At 45.7% G+C, this 22994-nt stretch overlaps 1 protein-coding gene across 1 annotated transcript in view; it reads left to right on the forward strand.

The window, feature by feature from the left end:
• The first annotated feature begins 8475 nt into the window (after positions 1–8475).
• The window catches only part of LOC115077729 (vomeronasal type-2 receptor 26-like), a 187645-nt gene continuing 173126 nt past the window's right edge, over positions 8476–22994 (forward strand). Inside the window, exons 1-2 of the mRNA XM_029580016.1 lie at positions 8476–8546; positions 14797–15088. Coding sequence (XP_029435876.1) covers positions 8476–8546; positions 14797–15088 — 363 coding nt within the window. The remainder of the gene's footprint in view (positions 8547–14796; positions 15089–22994) is intronic.

Here is a 22994-nt window from a genome sequence, read left to right on the forward strand (position 1 = left end):
ATTAACCTAACCACCAAAGATTGCTTCTACAAATTACATATCCTGAAAAGAATAAAACCGCTGTTTCACACTCAGGACTTCAGAACAATCTTGCAAGCAATAATCTTTTCCAAACTAGATTATTGCAACTCATTACTATTAGGCCTCCCAGCTTCTTACACCAAACCTTTACAAATGGTTCAGAACTCTGCAGCCAGAGTCCTTACAAATTCCAGGAAAATTGACCACATTTCACCTATTCTCAAAAACCTCCATTGGCTTCCGATCCACTATAGAATCATGTACAAAACCATTAACATCATATACAAAACTATCAACCAACACACGCAACTTGACCTACAAATACCACTTAAAAAATTCACCTCCGCCAGGCCTATCAGGGAACACTACAAAGAGTCACTCCAAATTCCAAAGGCCAAAACCTACCAACATAAATCCTTGAGTCTCAGAGCCTTCTCATCAGCAGGTCCAGCTCTCTGGAACTCGATCCCACCTGATTTGAGACGAGCCATGCTCTTTAACATTTAGGAAAAGACTAAAAACTTGGCTTTTCAAAAAAGCATTTCCAAGCCTTGAATAAAACCTCCTCTCACTAGCACTAACTCGTATGCAATAATGGAATGTAAACACGAATCAACCAACCTCAAACCCTCTCTCACTAATTCCTGCTGAATATTTATCATACTATTACCATTCACAACTGTCATATTTATTCATTTGATTACCTATGTACCGTTTCATAGTCTTATTTTTTCACTTGCTATTCTAATGTATCAATAGGCTGAAATGTAAATATTGTGCTGTTCAATTTCTCCCCTTCCATCCCAAGTTTATTTTCCTTGTTTTTTGTAACTTTCCCTCTCCCTTTTTCTGATTCACTGTATTTAAAGTTCAAGGTTCTTATTGAAAATATTGTTTTTTTACGTTACGTTATGCTTTACACTCCTTGTTATTTGTAAACCGGGTTGATGTGATGCCTATCATGAAACTCGGTATAACAAAAACAATAAATAAATAAATAAATAAATAAATAAATAAAATGAATCCCGAATGCAATGTATGGCGTCCCTCTGCACATCCCTAGCAGATAATACCTTCTGATACACAGATGACCCAGAGCTTTGCAATATTCCTATATTGGATCCAGGATAACCTTTTGCCCTCTCAACATCCTGTGCACTTTCAGCAGATGCTAAAACACTGTTAAGTAGGGATGTGAATCGTGTCCTCGATTGTCTTAACGATCGATTTCGGCTGGGAGGGGGAGGGAATCGTATTGTTGCCGTTTGGGGGGGTGAAAAATCGTGAAAAATCGTGAAAAATCGTGAAAAATCGAAAAATCGCAAAACCGGCACATTAAAACCCCCTAAAACCCACCCCCGACCCTTTAAATTAAATCCCCCACCCTCCCGAACCCCCCCCAAATGAGTTAAATAACCTGCGGGTCCAGCGGCGGTCCGGAACGGCAGCGGTCCGGAACGGGCTCCTGCTCCTGAATCTTGTTGTCTTCAGCCGGCGCCATTTTGGAAAATGGCGCCGAAAAATGGCGGCGGCCATAGACGAACACGATTGGACGGCAGGAGGTCCTTCTGGACCCCCGCTGGACTTTTGGCAAGTCTCGTGGGGGTCAGGAGGCCCCCCACAAGCTGGCCAAAAGTTCCTGGAGGTCCAGCGGGGGTCAGGGAGCGATTTCCCGCCGCGAATCGTTTTCGTACGGAAAATGGCGCCGGCAGGAGATCGACTGCAGGAGGTCGTTCAGCGAGGCGCCGGAACCCTCGCTGAACGACCTCCTGCAGTCGATCTCCTGCCGGCGCCATTTTCCGTACGAAAACGATTTGCGGCGGGAAATCGCTCCCTGACCCCCGCTGGACCTCCAGGAACTTTTGGCCAGCTTGTGGGGGGCCTCCTGACCCCCACGAGACTTGCCAAAAGTCCAGCGGGGGTCCGGAAGGACCTCCTGCCGTCCAATCGTGTTCGTCTATGGCCGCCGCCATTTTTCGCCACCATTTTGGAAAATGGCGCCGGCTGAAGACAACAAGATTGAGGAGCAGGAGCCCGTTCCGGACCGCTGCCGTTCCGGACCGCTGCTGGACCCGCAGGTTATTTAACTCATTTGGGGGGGTTCGGGAGGGTGGGGGATTTAATTTAAAGGGTCGGGGGTGGGTTTTAGGGGGTTTTAGTGTGCCGGCTCACGATTCTAACGATTTATAACGATAAATCGTTAGAATCTCTATTGTATTGTGTTCCATAACGGTTTAAGACGATATTAAAATTATCGGACGATAATTTTAATCGTCCTAAAACGATTCACATCCCTACTGTTAAGAGAATTCAGAGCTGCCATGGGGGAAACCTCTATTTCAACATAAAACCTGTTAGCACTGTTAACTTCTATAGACTCTTGTGGAACAGGGGCCACATAAATATGTTTTCCTTCATTTATGTCTCCCTTTCAAGTCTATGGCTCACTGAAAAGTGTTGCAGTGACTCTGCTGCAGTGAGACAAACAACGATGGCAAACATCTATTTCTGATCGGGCCGATTCAGTAAAGTCCACTGGAAAGCCGGCGCGCGCACCGACCACTTGCCGGTGTGCGCAATACAGTATTTAAATTAGGTGGTGCGGAAGAAACGGGCAAAAGGAGGTGCTAGGAACACTAGCCCATCCCTAGCGCCTCCTTTTGACCCGGAGCAGTGGCTGTCAGTTGGTTTGACAGCCGACGATCAATTTTGCCGGCATCGGTTCTCGAGCCTGCTGACAGCCACGGGCTCGGAAACCGGACACTGGCAAAATTGAGCGTCCGGTTTTCGGCCCGACAGCTGCCAGCCCTTTTAAATTTTTTTTTCTTTTACTTTTTTTACTCTTCTGGACCTCCGACTTAATATCGCCATGATATTAAGTCGGAGGGTGCACAGAAAAGCAGTTTTTACTGCTTTTCTGTGCACTTTCCCAGTGCCGGCAGAAACTAGCGCCTGCCTTTGGGTAGGCGCTAATTTCTTAAAGTAAAATGTGTGCCATGGCTGCACATTTTACTTTCTGTATCGCGCGGGCATACCTAATAGGGCCATCAACATGCATTTGCATGTTGAGGGCGCTATTAGGTGCCGCGGGTTGGACAGGCGTTTTCCGCCCCTTACTGAATGAGGGGTAAGGGAAAATGCGCGTCCAAGGGCAGGTTAACAGTGCGTTCCGTCGGAGCACACTGTAGTGTATTGGCCTGAGGTGAGGGAGCAGCTAGGCTGGAGCCAAAATGAAAGAACTACATAGTAGGGATGTGAATCGTTTTTTGACGATTTAAAATATCGTCCGATATATTTTAAATCGTCAAAAATCATTAGAGTCAATATTTAATAGGAATTCCCCTGATTTATCGTCAAAAATCGTAAATTAGGGGGAGGGGAAGGGGGAGGGCGGGAAAACCGGCACACTAAAACAACCCTAAAACCCACCCCAACCTTTTAAAATAAATCCCCCACCCTCCCGAACCCCCCCAAAATGCCTTAAATTACCTGGGGTCCAGTGGGGGGGGGGGGGGGTCCCAGTGTGATCTTTTACTCTCGGGCCTCCGGTGCATTGTAGAAATGGCGCCGGCGCTACCTTTGCCCTGTGACAGGTCAAAGGTAGCGCCAGCGCCATTTTGTTTTTTGTCCCCCGACGTCAGGAGCGTAGGAGATCGTTCCCGGACCCCCGCTGGACCCCCAGGGACTTTTGGTCAGCTTGGGGGGGCCTCCTGACCCCCACAAGACTTGCCAAAAGTCCAGCGGGGGTCCGGGAACGACCTCCTACGCTCGAGTCGTTTTGCCATACAAAATGGCGCCGGCCATACGCCATATGCCAGATGGCGCCAGTGGATCATCTGTTTCTTGTGGATTTCAGCAAGACAACTATGAATGTGGATGAAGCGAAAAGAGGCTTAAAGATAAGTGCAGAATTTAGCACAACTCATTTTAAGAAAAGACATTTAATTTTTAAGTGCAAGAAAAAATTCTTTAAAAAACGCAAGTTTAAATCAGGACTGAAATGACCAAATGATTAAACATAAGGCACAGTTTATACACGCAAAAGCAATTACGATGATGCCTATTATGAAGGTCATGAAAATATGAGTTCCTTCTGATTACCAACTACTGCGTCTGAATATTGTGGTGATTGCAAATTTGTATTGGCTATTGGTTTAGCTTTATGTGAGTTGTGTGACATAAAGCCTGTGGTACTGCTTTCTGCCTGCTCACTGAGGAAGGGAAATAGATTGGAGTACAGAAGCAGCCTTCTTAGTTTATTCTCCTTGTTACAGATATTTTTTGGTATGTGTAAAAGGAGTATATCAGTAGTATACAAACATACACCGTGTATGAATGTGCATTTGAGAGAAACATTTTTGCAAACAATGTGAGGGTAGGAATCGTTGTTTTCAGTTTTTATTTTATTTTACCTTGGAATTTATTAGTGTTTATCACAGCAAAGAAAAAATGGGAGAAATGAGTGAATTAAATAAGCTATCATTTTTTCCAGTAAATATCATTTTTGTTTTATAATTTTTGGGGAGAAATAAAAACTGAAAATGAGGGCCCCATTGTGAGAGAGAGCCCTAGAAAGATGGAAACTGAGTTTGTGTCACAAGAAGGTTGCTAAATCTGCTTGGCAATTTGGCAGTGCAGCCTATGCACTGAAGTGAACTCAGTCGGTCATCGTGATTAAGTATGTGACAGATACTGGTGAGTGGTATTGTATCAATAGAGAATATTGTGACAGGAAAGCCCTGGTAGCCACATCCGATTCCATCATGCTGTCATGGTCAGGCAGGCTGGAGTCAGGGAGCATCCCCACAAAAGCAGTGCAGGACAACAGGGCTGAATTAAGGCTGGTCTACTGTTACCATCCCGGTCACGAGTGCTGCGACCAGGCCCTTACCTCCATGTTCCTGGACCCGTTCCCGCTTCTGTTGGAAAAGTTCACGGCGGCGTTGCTCCCCATGGGAGCAACGCCGCCGGGGAACCTCCGATGGACGCCCTGTTCCTAGGCGTGCGCGCAAGTTGGACGCCATTCTAGGCCCGTTCCCGCCATTGGTGACTCCGCCCAATTCTTGACGTCAGAAGCCGCGGCCTTGATAAGCCGGCCGCGGACACTCAGTCTTTGCCTTGCAACAGGGTTACCTTGCGGTTCCTAGTTGCTCCGTGCCCCGGAGTGGGTTGTCTTCCTGAACTCGCTCCTTTCCTACCTGCTACAGTACCTGCCTGGTTCCTGCCTGCTTGCTACAGTTCCTGCCTGGTTCCAGTACCCGAGTCTTGCTACAGTTCCTGCCTGGTTCCAGTTCCCGAGTCCAGCTACAGTTCTGTCCGGTTCCAGTTCACCAGCCTGCTTGCTCCTGTCTCGGTTCCACAACTCGCCTAAGTCCCAGCGGCCGGGCTCCTATGGGCTCCTCCCGGGGGGGCTCCGGCTTCCAGGGGTGAAACCTCACCTAAGTCCCAGCAGCTGGGCTCCTACAGGCTTCTCCCGGGGGAGCACCAGCTTCCAGGGTGAAGACCTTCGTCCACATCTTGCCTGACATCTGTCTCCCGGCCTGTGTTTACCTGGAGACAGCTGAACACCATTCCTAGTCTTTTGCAGGTCGGCCCAAGGGTCCACTAAACTGAGACTCCACAACAGATTGCAATGCCATGGACTTGGTGGATGTGACTGGTGCCCCGGATCTGCCTGGGATGACCCAGCGAATGCTACAGCACCTAAACTGCATTGATACACTGGCAGCTACAGTGGAACAACTATACACTCGTCTGGATTCCCTGCCTGCCGTTAGCCTGGCGCCTGAGGGACAAGGCTTGTCCGTGACTCAGCAACCGGCACCCTCTCGCTACACTGGAGATACAAGGATCTGCCGCGGCTTCCTGAACCAATGTTTCATACGGTTCTCCCTGCTGCCCCGGCAGTTCCCCACGGATGCGGTGAAAGTAGCCTATATCCTGTCCCTGCTTAATGGGAAGGCCTTGGTATGGGCCTCCCCCCTTTGGGAACATAATGATTCCTCGCTAGTGGATTTACAACAGTTCATCTCGAACTTCCGGCTCTCTTTTGATGAGCCAGCTCGAGTAGCTACAGCTACGTCTGAACTGCTACAGCTCCGTCAGGGGGCTCGCTCCTTGGCAGACTATGCTATGGAGTTCCAGAACTTAGCCCAGGAAGTAGGTTGGCAGGATGGTATTTATTTATTTTATTTATTTTGCATTTTTATATACCGACATTCTTGTATCAGATACAAATCATACCGGTTTACATTAAAAACAGAGTATGCAGGTAGCCTTAAGGCCATCTTCTTGGAGGGTCTATCCGGACGTATTAAAGATGAAATTGCTGCCCGAGATCTGCCGGAGGACCTCAACGCCTTGATAGAGATGGCTGCTCGCATTGCTTGCCGCCTACAACAAAGGGCCAAGGAGCAGCAGACGTCCCAACGCAGCCCCGCTTCTGCTTCTGTGAGACCTGAGTCTTCTCCTAAGACTTCTCACACAGACGTCCCCACCTGAGAACCTATGCAGCTGGGACGTGCCCTGTTCTCTGCTGAAGAGAGAAAACATCGTCGTTCATTGAGACTGTGCTTGTATTGTGCCCAGAAAGGCCATTTCTTGGCATGCTGCCAGGAGCATGCAGAAAACGCAAGAGCCTAGGAGGTCGGGAGGAGCTCCTCGTAGGCTGTGCTACAGCTCCTCAATGTACCGTGCCTATTACCCTGGAATACCCTGGAGGGTCTATTGAGACAATCACATACCTGGATTCGGTAGCAGGGGGTAATTTCATCCTGCAGGACTTAGTCTCCCAGTTGCGGATTCCACGTATAGACGGGAGGTCCCGTTACGAATTACCTCCATCCAGGGGACGCACCTTACAGGCCCCATTGTGATGTCCATGGCACCCATTACTGTCTGCACCGGGGTGATCCATTCGGAGGAGATAGCCTTTTTAGTGTTGGAGAAGGCCGTCCACCCCGTGGTGCTAGGGTTGCCGTGGCTACAGAAGCACTCACCCACGTTTCAGTGGGATACACTACAGATTGTTAAGAGGAGCCCCTTCTGTCTTGCCAATTGTATGAAGATGCCTAAGGCTCCCGGACTTCTGTTGATGCACTCTGCCCTTAGTCCTTATGAGGACTTCACGGACATTTCCTCCAAGACCAAGGCGGAGATTCTTCCACAGCACCGCCCGTATGACTGGGCCATAGACCTGCTACCCGAGTTATGCCCCTCGAGGAAGGGTATATCCCCTGTCATTACCTGAAATCCGGGCCATGTCTGAATATATTTCAGAAAAACTGGCCAAGGGGTTTATTCGCCCATCCAAGTCGCCTGCAGGGGCAGGCTTCTTCTTTGTCAGCAAGAAAGACTGCTCGCTGAGACAGTGTATTGACTATTGAGGGCTTAATTCTATTACTAAGCGGGACCGCTACCCCCTTCCGCTAATACCGGAGCTCCTCGATAGGCTCCAGGGAGCAAAGATTTTTACAAAGTTGGATTTGCGAGGTGCTTACAACTTAGTCAGAATTCGTCCTGGAGACGAGTGGAAAACCACTTTTAATACCAGAGACGGGCATTATGAATATCTTGTGATGCCTTTCGGCTTATGTAATGCCCTGGCGGTGTTCCAGCACCTGATGAACGAGGTGCTATGGGACCTTCTGAACACCTGCGTAATTGTCTACCTTGACGATATTCTAATCTACTCCCAGGACCTGCCTTCACACCATCAGCATGCCTGTCAAGTACTCCAAATATTTAGATAGCATAGTATGTATGCAAAACTTGAGAAATATAGTTTCGAGAAGACGTCCCTGCCGTTCCTGGGCTACATCATCTCTGCAGCCGGCTTTCAAATGGATCCCAAGAAAGTGGCTGCAATTAAGAACTGGCCTCGGCCGAGGGGTCTTAAAGTGTTGAAACGCTTCCTCAGCTTTTCCAATTTCTACAGACATTTTATTCCCAATTACTCCCGCATTCTGGCTCCTTTGACTGCCCTTACCCGGAAGGGAGCCAATGCGGTGGATTGGCCTGATTCCGCCTGCGAAGCCTTCGAGGATCTCAAAGAATCCTTTTTGCTGGACACCTGCCTTCGTCATCCCGACTCTAGCCGGCCATTTGTGGTGGAAGTCGATGCTTCCAATGTGGCCATAGGGGAAGCACATAGCCAGTACTCCGATTCTGGACAACAGTTACCATGTTCCTACTTCTCAAAATAAGTTCTCGCCGCGGAAAGCAACTACTGTATTGGCAATAAAGAGTTGCTAGCCGTAAAACTCGCTCTGGAGGAATGGAGACAGTGGTTGGAGGGGGCCAACCACCCAGTTACAGTTTACACTGACCACAAGAACTTGGCATTTTTGAGGCAAGCCCTGCGCCTGAACCCAAGGCAAGCCTGATGGTCTCTGTTCTTCGATCGGTTTAACTTTACCTTACGTTACCGACCCGGCTCTAAGAATATCCGAGCTGATGCGCTTTTGCGCTCCTCTGAGGTCGAGGAGACTCCGGACACTACACAGGATATTCTTGACCCCACAAAGGTGAGCCTCGCGGCAACTCTGGTGTCCTTCCAAGGGAAGACTGTCGTCCCAAGTCGCTCCCGTAGAGCAGTCCTTGCCTGGGCCCATGACTCCCTCACCGGGGGCCATACTGGCCGTAAAGGAACCTTAGACAACGCACAATTGACATGTCCCAAAGACACAAACAACCCTGGTATACGCCAGAACTAAAAAACATGAAATCTATTCTAAAAAAGCTCGAAAGAGCATGGCTCAAAGACCCCTCCACCACCCAACTAAATAAATTCAAATCCTACATGCACTCCTACAGAGTAGCTATCGATAAAACCAAACGAGACTTCCACTCACAACGCATACACCACCTACAATTCAACCCAAGAGCCCTATTCCAATTAGTAAACAATTTAACTAAACCTTGCACCCCAACCATACCAGACATAAACAACCAGACAAAATGTGAAGAACTTGCCTTATTCTTCCACAATAAAATCAGCAACATCATGTCGCGTTTCCCCCTCAAACAAACATCCAACGATACTACACAACCCCAATCCACTTCCAATCTCTCATCATTTGACACCGCCTCATCCCTAGAAATCGAATCCATCCTTAAAAAAATCAGACCCTCTACACACCCTACAGATACCATTCCCACAAAACATCTCCTCTCCATCCTCGGGATCATCGCCAAACCCATAACAAACATCATAAACAAGTCCATTGAACTTGGCAGTATCCCTAAAAACCTTAAGCATGCCATTGTTAAACCCATACTGAAAAAGCCCTCCCTCGACCCCTCTGATCTCACCAATTTCCGACTGATCTCCAACCTGCCTCTAATCACAAAAGTCCTTGAGAAAGCAATAAACAAACAGCTTTCAGACTACTTGGATGAAAACAACATCCTTTCCCCCTCACAATTTGGCTTTCGCAAACACCATAGCACAGAGACCTTACTCATTTCACTCTCCAACCAAATTTTGAGAGGTCTTGACAAAGGTCTCTCACACATCCTCATTCTCCTAGACATCTCCGCTGCATTCGACACCATCAAACATCAAATCCTATTAGAACGTCTTAGCAGCATTGGCATCTCAGGCCTGGCTCTACAATGGTTCCACTCATACCTAGCTGAAAGACAATTTAGCGTACAAATGGGAAACTCCACTTCCAAGCCGCACAACCTCGCTCAAGGAGTACCACAAGGCTCATCACTATCATCTACGCTTTTCAATATATATCTCCTCCCCCTCTGCCATCTCCTTACTAAACTTGACCTTCCGCACTTCATATATGCCGATGATGTGCAGATACTTATCCCGGTTAAAGACTCAATACACAAAGCTATGGACATTTGGAAATCCGCCCTCTCTGAAATTAGCAGCCTCTTATCCAACAACTTTCTCGCCCTCAACGCTACTAAAACGGAACTCATCCTCTTATCACCCCCCAACATCACCCCCACCCTTCTTATGACTCCCCCCACTCACACACAACAATGTTCCTACCACTAATCTCACCTTCCCCACCCATGTACGAAGCCTCGGCGTATCCATTGACTGTCACCTCAACTGCAAGAAATTCATCAATAATACCCTCAAAGACTGCTTCTACAAACTGCACACCCTAAAAAGACTCAAACCCCTCCTACATCTCAACGACTTCCGCACAATATTACAAGCCCTCATACTAACGAAAATAGATTACTGCAACTCCCTGTTATTAGGTTTGCCTAAAAACACCATACAGCCTTTACAACTCCTCCAAAATGCAGCCGCCCGGATACTCACCAACACTCACAAAAATGATCACATAACCCCGGTACTCAAACATCTACATTGGTTACCCGTAGCATCTAGAATTACCTTCAAAGCCCTCACACTAATACACAAATCTCTTCACAACCAGAACATGCACTGGTACAAAGAACATTTCTCATTTCACAACAGCAATAGACCTACTAGAAAACAATATCTAGCTACACTACACACCCCCTCACCTAAGCTTACTAAACTCCGCACCACAAACGAAAGGGCCCTATCCCTAGCAGGCCCGCTTCTTTGGAATAAGCTACCCACCTCCCTCCGCCAAGAGACTTGCCCAAAATATTCAGGCAAAACCTGAAGACCTGGTTCTTCAAACACTCTTACACCTAACTTTCACACAATCCCTCACCCCCCCCTGAAGACCAATCTCTCTCACCCCCCCTCTCCAATTCCTAACCTCTCTCCTTCCCTCTCCCCCCCACTTACTTTCCACCTCCTATCTACCCCCCCTCTCTAAAGTGTATTTTATCAGGACAACATATTGTGTATATAATTTCTACTTGTATAATCTAATCTGCTATTTGTATAATCTTGTATAATCTACTCTGTTATTTATATATTTTTTAATGTTCCTTATATAATTATGCAATAATTGTAAAGCCTGTTGCTAAGTTCTGTTCTGTGTAAACCGACGAGATGTTCCCAACGTTCGTCGGTATATAAAAGTTATTTAATAATAATAATAATAATAATAATACAGAAACCTTTTGAAAAATTTGTGAAAACACTAAGGGGCCGATGCAATCAGTGCGCTCAGCCGAGTGCACTGTATAACCTGCAGTTGGACGTGCGTTGTATAGGTGCTATCTAATGCCTTTATGCCATAAGGGGATTAGAGCCTCTACAATGCGCGACCAATGCTGATTGAAACTAATATTTCTCATCCTATTCAAATGCATGTGATTGAGGCTATTAGCTATTCAAATACAAACAAAAAGAAATCTGTCTATGACTCACATTTTTGTGCTCAGAAATTATCGCCTGTCTGGAGCAAGTTTAAATTGCTGCAAGCTCCTAAAATTAGTACAGAATAGCAGAAAAAACGTCTTTTCTGTACAGCCTCCTAGTTAATATTGTTGCAATGTTAAGTAGGAGAAAAAAAAATTTAAGATTTCAGAAATCGATAGCAGTCGGATGCAGGAAATGGACCTCGGACAAACATCTGTTTTCTAAACCCCTGGCTGTGCGCCATTTGGGAAACTGACGCCGATAAATTTGGTGGACGGCCGACACTCATGGGCTCCCATTATAAAGGAGGCGCTAGGGATGTGCAAGCCGATACACACACAAGTGCCGGGCCCTGAAAAAGAGGTGGGAGGGGGGCAGGGTCTGGGTGGGAAGTGGCAGGGTGGAGTGGGATGGAGGCTGGCCGGGACAGTGCCCATTAGCTGTTGTTCCTGGGATGCTGGCTGGTGCACGCAAGTTACTTCTGCTCCTACAGAGGAGTAAGGAAACAAAATAAAAGAATAGACAGGTAGGAGGTAGGGGTCAGGGTGGAGAAGGGAAAAGGGAAAGGGAAGGGAGGTTAAGTAGGGGGATAGGGAAACTCCCTAACAGTCCTTAACTGGAGCGGATTGGGAGGGAACTGGGGGAGGCCTGATTGTGTCACCGTGAGTAATACTAGAAAATTCATCCTCCTGCACACGCTCCCTGCACATGTGCATGGCCAATAGATTTTATAACATGCGCACACTAGGACATGCATGTTAAAAAATTGATGCATCCATGTGCATGCGCCAGGAACCGCACACATGGACATGCGTGCGCTTCTTTTAAAATCTACTCCTTTGTGATTTTATTGGCACAGTCTAAAAAATGTTCTCAAAACTTATTTGCAAAAAACTTCTGTATTGATATGACTGATGATTTTACTCAAGACGAAGTCTATTTAAAAACTTTATTGACTGTCATGAATTTAAAAGGCGTTCCTATATGATGATCATATTAATGAAAGCAATGTGACATCACAGTGAGTTTTTCTCAACTTTCTTCTAGGTTGATCGGCTTTATTTTTCACCTATTTGGGTTCATTATATTTCTAATAGTGTGTGTGTGCGCGCGAGCATGTATTTGCCTGTACCTCTGTGTGTTTTAGGAAGAAATATGGATGCCTCTGCCTGTGTGTGGGGAGGGTGCTGTGTGTGTGTGTGTGTGTGTGTTTTAGGGAGGAATATGGATGCCTCTGCCTGTGTGTGGGGAGGGTGCTCTGTGTGTGTGTGTATGTGTGTGCTTGTGCCTTGTCTATTGAGTGTTTGTCTGCCAGTGCCTTCCTGTGTGTGTGCCACTGTGTTTGTGAGTGACAGAGCTTTTAAGACAGAGCTTAATGTCTTTGCAAAGTGCATTGTTCTGGGTATCACCTGATGGCCACAACTGTTTGACTAAGATTGATTTGAGAGAGGGAGAGAGAGAAAAATAAGGAGAGTAAGAATATCAGTGGTGGGAGTCATGAAATTATATGTAGTTAAAAGAGGAGTGTAAAGAATATTCTTAAGAAAGGAGGGAAGATATTCACCCAAATTATTTTTGGACAAACAACAGACGACTTTGGGATTTTTCAGAATAATAATTTCTGTAAAACCAGAAACTTGGGTGAAAAATATAGATCAGGAATGCACATCATTTTGAAATGAATTCTTGGAGGCCGGTCTGTAGGAAGAGTTGGGGGTGAACATCCTGTGCATTCCTGATACATATTTGCAAATGTCTAGTGGTTATTTACTTTTTCACATAATACAAGGGCTAGGGGCACTCCATGAAGTTAGCAAGTAGCATATTGAAAACAAATTGGAAACAATTATTTTTCTCAATGCACAATTAAGCTCTGTAATTTATTGTTGGAGGATGCAATTAATGAAGTTAGAATAGCTGTTTTTAAAAAAGGTTTTCAACAAGTACTTGGAAAAGAAGTCCATAAACTGCTATTAACCAAGATGGCTTAGTGGTAGATCTTAAAAGATGAGCGTACGCACATATGAAAGCGCCGATTTTAGAACATGTGCACGCTGGCACACATATATTATAAAACCTGGTGGCCATGCGCACATGTGGTGTATTTTACAATCCGTGTGCACATCTGCGGGTGCCATGTGCAAGGAGGGATGCATTTTTGCAAATGACGCATGGCGACACAGTCGGGCCTTTGAGTCCCCTCCAATTAAGAAGCACACTGGAAGGGAACTTCCCTAAAACCCTGTCTAACCTTCCTTGTCCTTCTCTCCTCCCTGACACCTATACTAACTATTAATATGATTTTATTTGTTTCATAAATTACCTGCTCCTTCAGAGAGAAGTAACTTACGCACACCAGCCGACTGCCAGCACACACTTCCCCAGCACAGCGGGTAATGGACGCTGTCCCGGTCAGTCTCCACCCTGCCCTGCCCCTCCCCACTCAGACCACACCCCCTGCCCGCCCCTTTCTCAGGGCTTGGCACTTGTGCACCTATTGGTGTTTATGCACGGGGCCGGGCCCTTTAGAAAATGTGTACGGCACGCGCAAGGCCCGGCCACGCATGTAAACCCCAAAATGTATGCACGCCAGGCTTTTAAAATCCGTGCTTTAGGGAATAGCTACTAATTTTTACAAACATTAGTAGCATGGGATTTTCTTTACTGTTTGGGTATTTGTCAGGTACTTGTATCCCAGATTGACCAGAAGGGAAAGAGGATGCTGGGCTTGATGGACTCTCATTTGGACTCAATATGGCAGCTTCCTATGTATTTATGTTCTCTTAGTTAACAGTATTTATGAGTCAAAAATATTGTAAATTAAGGGGGTGGAGCTGCCACTAAGAGTCTCTTTTATGTTTTTTCAGCTTGTTTACCTTTCTTTCTATGTTATCTTAGAGAATTTCTCTTTCTTTAAATCTCCCTGTCCTTTTTCTGAAGCTGCAATGAGTGCATTTTGAATACTGCAACCTGCTATGTAGGTTTACATTTTCCACCTTTCCCTGTCCCTTCAGGCTTTTCTTTAGTGTGACTTGATGCGTTAAAACATTCTCTCTGAAACACCCTTCTTTTATTCATCATTTCTCGTTCTTTTTTCTTTACAGCTTCCATTATCCTTATGCATTGCAAACCTAAAATGTCAATTTAAGAACATTTAAATCATGCTTACAATCAATCCTTTATAAAGACCCAAATGTTTGTGGTTAGAAATAGAGCCAGGAAACTAGAAGGATAGATTCAAATGAATGGAATACATTACAAAGGAGGAATGTGAAATACATTACCTAAAACAGCCAGAGAATGGAGCTCTCTTGGGAAAGGTTTCAAAACTCTTCAAGCACAGTTCCACATTCCTTTTAGAATGTCAATTAATTAAAGAGCATATTTTCTGCAGAAATAGAAACGGTGCAATGAAGAAGATTTCTAGAACTGAGTATAATGTATTATAAGATGCATGCATTGTTGTGCAATTACTGACAATACTAATATTCCTACAGACCTCATACTAATAATTTACGACACCTGCTGGCCTTTGCTTTTGCCATTGAGGAGATCAACAATAGCACAGACATTTTACCCAACATCACTCTGGGATTCCTGATGTACGATTCCTGCATAAGTGACAGAATTTCAATACTAAACACTCTGAGAATATTGTCTGTCAAGAAGGATGCAGTTCCCAATTACAGCTGTTCTCAGAGGGACAGAGTCATGGCTTTCATTGGTCACTTGATGTCTTCTCCATCCTATTCAACAGCACAAATCACAGGGATTTACAGATTTCCTCAGGTAGGGCGAAGAGATTTTGTTTTCCATTTCTAGCATTTTATAACCTATGATGCACTTTTTAAATGCCAAAAAATTTGAACTGAATTACATATTCCTTTAAACTTTTTGAAATGGTTAATTTCAGTATAAAAATATATCAAGATTTGTTTATGCCATTAGCAACAAAAAGAAAAAGATACAGCATGACAGCATCATTTAAATCTCATAAATGTAGTGAAATGCAGGGAAGTTAAAGGACAGAAGAGGTTACAAATACTATGGGGTAATTTGGTAACATCACACATTATAAAATCATCAAATGAATTACGCACCTTTGTATAGCAGATTTAAGCAGTAAGTCTGCTTTGAATATTATCCCATTAAATCTTCCCAGCCAAGTTACACCTGATAAAATGTCCACATAATTGTTTAATGAAAAATATATGTTCATACTTTTTATTAACTTTATATTTATTCAGTTTTAATCAATATTACATGATAGAAAACAAAGCATTTCATGTATTAATACAAAGGAAAAACCTTACAATTAATAACCCATCTTCAAAAAAGTAAGTCCACATAATGGATGTACTAGCAAACATTCCAGGTATTTTCTAGATTAGCAAATAATAATAATAAATGATAGGCCCGCGACCGGGTCTACTCACCACTGGCGCACGGCTCCCAGACCTGGCCAGTCCTCACTGGCAATGGTATCCCACACCCCTGCTGCCTCCTCGGGTGCTCCCAATTCCTCTACGGACTTCTCTGGCTCCTGGTGGGTCTCCCCACATGTGCCGCGGGGAGCCACCGCCATCCAGCGTCCTGCCTCCTTCTAGGCTCATGCGCGCCTCATTGGTCTTTAAAGAGGCTGTGGCAGGAATCTAACCCGCGACCCTGGATAATGACATCATCTGGCCCTGGAATTTAAGAGAGGGCCCAACACTCATTCCTTGCCTTGCAACAGGTCTCCATGTTAGTCATGTGCTTCATTGCTCGTTCCCTTCCTGACTTTGTTCCTGGCTCTTGTTCCTGACTTTGTTCCTGGTTCCTGTTCCTGTTCCTGTTGTTGTTCCTGGGTCCTATGTAGCCTTTGCTTCGGAATGATTACTGCCTTTGACCCTTGCTTCGTTGGACCACACTCAGGACTGATTATTAGCTTTGACCCTTGCTTTGTTGAACTACGCTCTAGACTGACTACTGGCTTTGACCCTTGCTTCGTTGGACTATGCTCTGGATTGATTCCTGGCTTTGAACATTGCTCCACTGTGTGTCGCCTAGCTCTGCCACCTGACCCAGCTCCAGCCTGCTCCTGACCTTGCCTCTGGTATCTCCTTGGACTTGGCCTTGTTAGGCTTCGGCCTTCTGTTCCCCAAGCATCACCTACTCTTCTTCTCTGGCACATCATTGCCGCCCTATGGATCCCTGCCTCATCTGGACTTATCTGGGTCCCTCTGATACCTCTGCTGGCCCCTGGTTGCCTACTTCAAATACCCACTGGGAGTCATCTGATGGAGGCCTGACTAAGACCAGCCAGCCCCGGTAACCTGCGGGGAATGAGGGCTGATATTGGCGAAGCTCCAGTTGACTTCCATCTCCCAGTCTGCTCCTCCTCCTGTTAGTGGGGACCCATGGGGCTTGTCCTACAGGTAGCATCAATCCCACCTCAGGCCAAGGGTCCACCACCAGCGCAACACAAACATCAAAGATTAATAATCAGTAAGAGGAGGAAGGAAATCAAATATTATACAATGTCTACAAATTTGTGAAAGAACTAAAAAATGAATTGTTAGACCTATTTCAATTAATTTGTAACTTATTGTTAAAATCATGCATTGTACCTGAGCATTGGAAGATGGCCAATGTAACCCCCATATTTAAAAAGGGATCCAAGGCTGATCCAGGAAATTATAGAGCGGTGAGCCTGACTTCAGTACTGGGAAAAATCATGGAAACTGTTATAAAAATCAAATCACAAAATATTTAGATAGACTTAGTTTGATGGGATACAGCCAACATGGATTTACCCAATTGAAGTCTTGCCTCTCAAATCTTTTTGAAGAGTTGAATAAACATGTGGACAAAGGTGAACCAGTAGATGAGGTGTATTTGGATTTTCAGAAGGCGTTCAACAAAGTCCCACATGAGAGGCTTTGAAGAAAACTAAAAGTCACGGCATAGGAGGCAATGTCCTTTTATGGATTGCAAACTGGTTAAAAGACAAGAAACAAAGAATATGGGATTAAATGGTCTGTTTTCACAGGTAAACAGTGGAGTGCCTCAGGGATCTGTACTTGGATCAGTGCTTTTTAATATATTTATAAATGTTCTGGAAAGGGGTACAATGAGTGAGGTGATCAAATTTGTGGATGACTCAAAAATATGCAGAGTGGTTAAATCTCAAACTGATTGCGATAAATTGCAAGAGGACCTTTTGAGACTGGAAGATTGTGCTTCAAAATGGCAGATAAAATTTAACGTGGACAAGTGCAAAGTTATGCATATAGGGAACATTAACCCTTGCTGTAGTTACACAATGTTAGGTTCTATCTTAGGAATTACCACCCAGGAAAGAGATCTAGGCATGATGATGGATAATACATTGAAATTGTCAGTGCAGTGTGCTGTGGTGATCATAAAAGCATACAGAATGTTAGGAATTATTAGGAAGTAAATGGCTAATAAAAGGATGGATGTCATAATGCCTCTGTATTGCTCCATGGTGAGATCACATCCTGAATACTGTGTGCAGTTCTGGTTGCCACATCTCAAAAACGGTATAGTTGCAGTAGGTAAAGTGCAGAAAAGATTGACCATAATGATAAGGGGCATGTAATGGCTGCCCTATAAGGAAAGGCTAAAGAAGTTAGCCTTTCAGTTTGCTGTTCAGTTTGGAGAAGGTTTGGACAGGTCGGCCCCTGTCACATGGTAGGAGCAATGGATGGCCGGCACCATCGTGGGCCATCCATTAGGGGTGTGCATTCGTTTTCAACGCATATGTAAAACGCGACATATTTTTTTTTTAACTTAAAAAAGTGATGAGGCGAAAACAATCGGATTTCCAACTTATTCAACATAGCTATGTTGAATACGTTGGAAATCGCGATTGTTGATCCTAAATAAAAATTTAAGCCCCTCACCCTCCTTAATCCCCCCCCAAGACTTACCAAAACTCCTTGGTGATCCAGCGGGGAGTCAGTACGCCATTTCTGTATTCCTTTGCGAGGAGCACGTGACGTCGGCGTCACGTCGGAGTGACGCGGACGTCACGTGTTTCGCCGCGCGTTCACTCCGGGACCCTCGTTGGACCGAAAAGGAACTTTTGGCCAGCTTGGGGGGGGCCTCCTGACCCCCCCAAGCTGGCCAAAAGTTCCGGTTCATTCATATTCTTTTCCAGATTATTTATAAATATAGTGAAAAGCACCGGTCCAAGAACAGATCCCTGATGCACTCCACTGTTGACCCTTATCCACTGATAAAATTGACCATTTAATCCTACTCTCTGTTTTCTGTCTTTTGACCAGTTTGTAATCCACTGAGACTTTGCTTCTCTCATTAATTGACTCGGTTTTATGAGCGCTTGACTTATATGAATCTTAGTGTCTTGTGCTAATTGACTTCACGGCTGCCTTTGACATCGTGGATCATAATTTCTTATGACAAAATGAGAAGAGAAGAAGAAATATTGATTCCCACTCAAGAATAACTTCTTCCAAAAAGGAAACCCCAAAATAATAATTTTTAACATTGAAAAGCCACTCACAATGGGGCGGATTTTAAAAGGGTTACGCGCGTACCCACTCCTGCATGTGCTGAGCCTATTTTGCAGAGGCCCAGTGACATGCGCAAGCCCTGGGACACGCGTATGTCCCGGGGAGTGGGCAGGGTGAGGTGGTCCGGGGCGGGGCCGAGGCCTCCAGCACAGTGGCCGTGCCAGGGGATCATGCGCCGGCACTCGGCCGGCGCATGCAACCTACGCCTACCCAGAGGCAGGCGCAACTTATGGAGCAAAGGTTATTGGGGTTTTAGGTAGTGCTGGGGGCAGGTTAGGTAGGGGAAGGGAGGGGAAGGTGGGGGGCGGGCTGAAGGAAAGTTCCCTCTGAGGCTGCTCCGATTTTGGAGTGGCCTCAGCAAAAGCCATCGGGACTCCCCTAGAGCTTGGAGTGCGAAAGTGTGCACCTCCTTGCACAGGCTGACCCAAGATTTTATAACATACGTGCGTCCGCGCGTAGGTATTAAAATCTGGCCTAATATTTTTATGAATGTTCCTTTCATATTCTTATAGCCGCATCATCAAACCTGATGACGTGCCTACTTGGTTTTCAAATGGAGGCCGTCCAGTCTTTTAATCATTTGCAGTCTGTTTCACATTGTTCAAAGCATTTGAGACAATGCTTGTCCTGATGAAAGGAATATGAACAGAGTTAGAATAACTAATATTGTCAGCTCCTGATGAAGCAGTGTTCTGCGAAACAGTGGCCATTTGTCGAGCTGAATAGGTTGAAATTAAGTTTGACCCTTCTTTAAAGCTTTTTATGAAAACAATATCATCGTGCTGTTGAAGACTTATTCTTATGTCATCGACCGCAAATGACTAAAAGATCGGACATCCTCCGTTTGAAAACCAGGTAAGCACGTCATCAGGCTTGATGATGCGGCTATAAGAATATGAAAGAAACATTCATAAAAATATTGTGAGTTGCTTTTCAATGTTAAAGATTATTATTTTTGGGTTTCCTTTTTGGAAGAAGTCATAATTTCTTATGCCATCAGATGAAAATATTGGGATCAACGAAAGGGTTCTCAGATGGTTTTCTTCATTTTTATCTAACAGAGCATTCCAAACCAATCTGGGCTCAACACTCTCAGCAGCACTATTCAATATATACATGCTCCCTCTATGAAAATTACTGATGAATCTAGGAATAAGTTTCTTCTTGTATGCTGACAATATATAGTAGGGATGTGCAGAGGGACGCCATACGTTGTATTCATGATTCAGATTTGTCGGGAAACAGATACGTTGCATTCGGCTGTATGGCGCCCCAATGTGTTAATATGGCGATTTCTATTCGTGCCCCAGCTAAAATTAAAATTAACTACAACCCCCCCACCCTCCTGACCCTCCCATGACTTACCAAAACTCCATGGTGGTCCAGCAGGGGGTCCAGGAGCCATCCCCTGCACTCACACCCTCTGTGCCGGTTTCATCATGGCGCCGATAGCCTTTGTCAAAGGGGCTACCAGTGCCATTGGTCAGCCCCTGTCACATGGTCATCGGTGCCATCTTGTGCTCCTACCATGTGACAGGGGCTGACCAATGGCACCAGCAGCCCCTGTGACATAGTATGGGCAAAGGCTATCGGCGCCATTTTGAGTACTGGCATCGGACGGCCGGAGGGCAGGAGGTTGCTCCTGGACCCCCAGGGACTTTTGGCCAGCTTGGGGGGGGCCTCCTGACCCCCACAAGACTTGCCAAAAGTCCAGCGGGGGTCCGGGAGCAACCTGCACGCCGGCTGGCCGATGCCAGTACTCAAAATGGCGCCGGTCGCCTTTGCCTTCACTATGTCACAGGTACTGACGGTCGACCCCTGTGACATAGTGAGGGCAAAGGCGATTGGTGCCATTTTGAATACTGGCAGCAGATCGCCTTTGCCCTCACTATGTCACAGGGGCCGACCGTCGGTACCTGTGAGATAGTGAGGGCAAAGGCGATCGGCACCATTTTGAGTACTGCCATCAGACGGCCGGTGTGCAGGAGGTCGCTCCCGGACCCCTGCTGCACTTTTGGCAAGTCTTGTGGGGGTCAGGAGGCCCCCCCAAGCTGGCCAAAAGTCCCTTGGGGTCCAACAGGGGTCCCAGAGTGACCTACTGCACTCCGGCCGTCCGATGCCAGTACTCAAAATGGCGCCGATAGCCTTTGCCCATATTATGTCACAGGGGCTACCGGTGCCATTGGTCAGCCCCTGTCACATGGCCATCGGCGCCATCTTGTGCTCCTACCATGTGACAGGGGCTGACCAATGGCACTGGTAGCCCCTGTGACAAAGGCTATCAGTGCCATGAAGAAACCAGCACCGAGGGTATGAGTGCAGGAGGGTATGAGTGCAGGAGGGTGGGGGGTTTGTTTAAATTTTTATTTAGGTGGCCGTATAATTCGGCGAAGATTCGTGTATTCGTGGGGAATCGCGATACGTTTCGCTTCCCCACGAATACTACGGATAGTGCAATATATGTTGCGGATCGCCAATACGGCGAAAACGAATGCAAACCCCTAATATATAGTTTTACATGCCACTCTGCAAATCATTTGAAAATACAACTTTCATACTCTCTACCTATATGAAATCAATACAAAAAGAACTTTTGCAACTTAAACTAAACTGTAAAAAGACTGAAATAATTTGACTGAGTAGAAATTCAGCCATAGTGAAACCACCTGTCATTAACCTGGATAATTTTCAAATTAATCCGTCAAACCAAGTATGGGATTTAGGTGTACAGCTAGATGAGAACTTTACAATGAAAATGCACATCAGTAAATTAATCAAGACAGGTTATGCCAAGTCGTGTATACTCCATCGGTCGAAACCATTATTAACTTTTGAGAACTTCTGAACTGTATTGCAAGCTCAAATCTTCTCAAACCTAGACTAGCATAACTCCTTACTACTAGGTCTTCCAGCATGCCACTTAAAACCACTATAACTACTATCTACTCTAAAGTATTAATGATAATATTCAACAACATTCGTTCCAATAACACCAGCTTGTTAGGAGTGACACTACAACCATACAATCCACAGTAAAAACTAAGGCCAAGATTTTCTAACATACCGCGGCGTCATGAATCACATGGTACAGGGGCGCAGCGGGGTGAAGTGGAGGGCGGGCCTGCGATAGCCGGCAGCGATTGCACCTCCACGGTGCGATCCCTGCTGCTTTCGCACCCAATAGAACCATCGTAAAAGGTGGTGCTATTGGGCACAAAATTGGAAGTGAAAAGGCACATTACCTTTTCGCCGTCCACACTGTCTTCGTGGTGTCTGCCCTGACTCCTCCTCTTCCAGGGCAGATGCTGCCCCGACTCTGCCCCTTTTTAGCTATTGCACGTGAAAAGGGACTTTTCGCATGTGCTAGCTTTAGAAAATGACCCTCCTAAGGCCTGGATTTCTCAAAATGCATAAATATCACATGCTATAGAAAAAGGGGCATGTTTTATGGTAATAGGCATTTTATGCTAATACCTGAGTTACTGCAAATTGTGATAACTTTTTCACATCTTGAGATAAGTGGGGAGAGGGAGGGAGAGAGAGCGAGAGAGAGAGAGAAGGCATTATGCCCTCACCCAAGATAGGTATTTATATCTCTATGGGAGGGCCACCTAGTAACTCGAGGGGAGGTTTAGGTATTAGGGTAAGGGGTTTGGGGCCACTTTGACATTCAAAGTGAGACGTACGAGCAGAACAGTGCTCTCTTGTGAAGATTTGATGACCTACGGAGTGAGGAAACTCACTCAATGATGAGATTTGTGCAATGTTCTCTCAATCTAGCTTGATGGACTCTCTACCTGGGTAACATCAAGCTAGGTTGAGATAACATTGCACAAATCTCATCTCTGAGTGAGTTTCCTCACTCCGAAGGTCATCAAATCTTCACAAGAGAGCACTGTTCTGTTCGTACGTCTCACTTTGAATGTCAAAGTGGCCCCTAACCCCCTACCCTAATACCTATATCTCACCTCGAGTTACTAGGTGGGCCTCCCATAGAGGTAACCGTCCTAAGCCCTTGCATATAGCACCTACTCCACAATCCTCACCCAGTGAAGAGGATGAGCCTACGCAACTAGGTCACAGCCATTTAACCTAAAAAGTGAGACATTTGCGCAAACGCATGGGATTATGCATGTACTGTGGTCAATCGGGCC

The sequence above is a fragment of the Rhinatrema bivittatum genome, chromosome 16 (genome assembly GCF_901001135.1).
Source record: "Rhinatrema bivittatum chromosome 16, aRhiBiv1.1, whole genome shotgun sequence".
In the NCBI taxonomy this organism is placed as follows: domain Eukaryota; kingdom Metazoa; phylum Chordata; class Amphibia; order Gymnophiona; family Rhinatrematidae; genus Rhinatrema; species Rhinatrema bivittatum.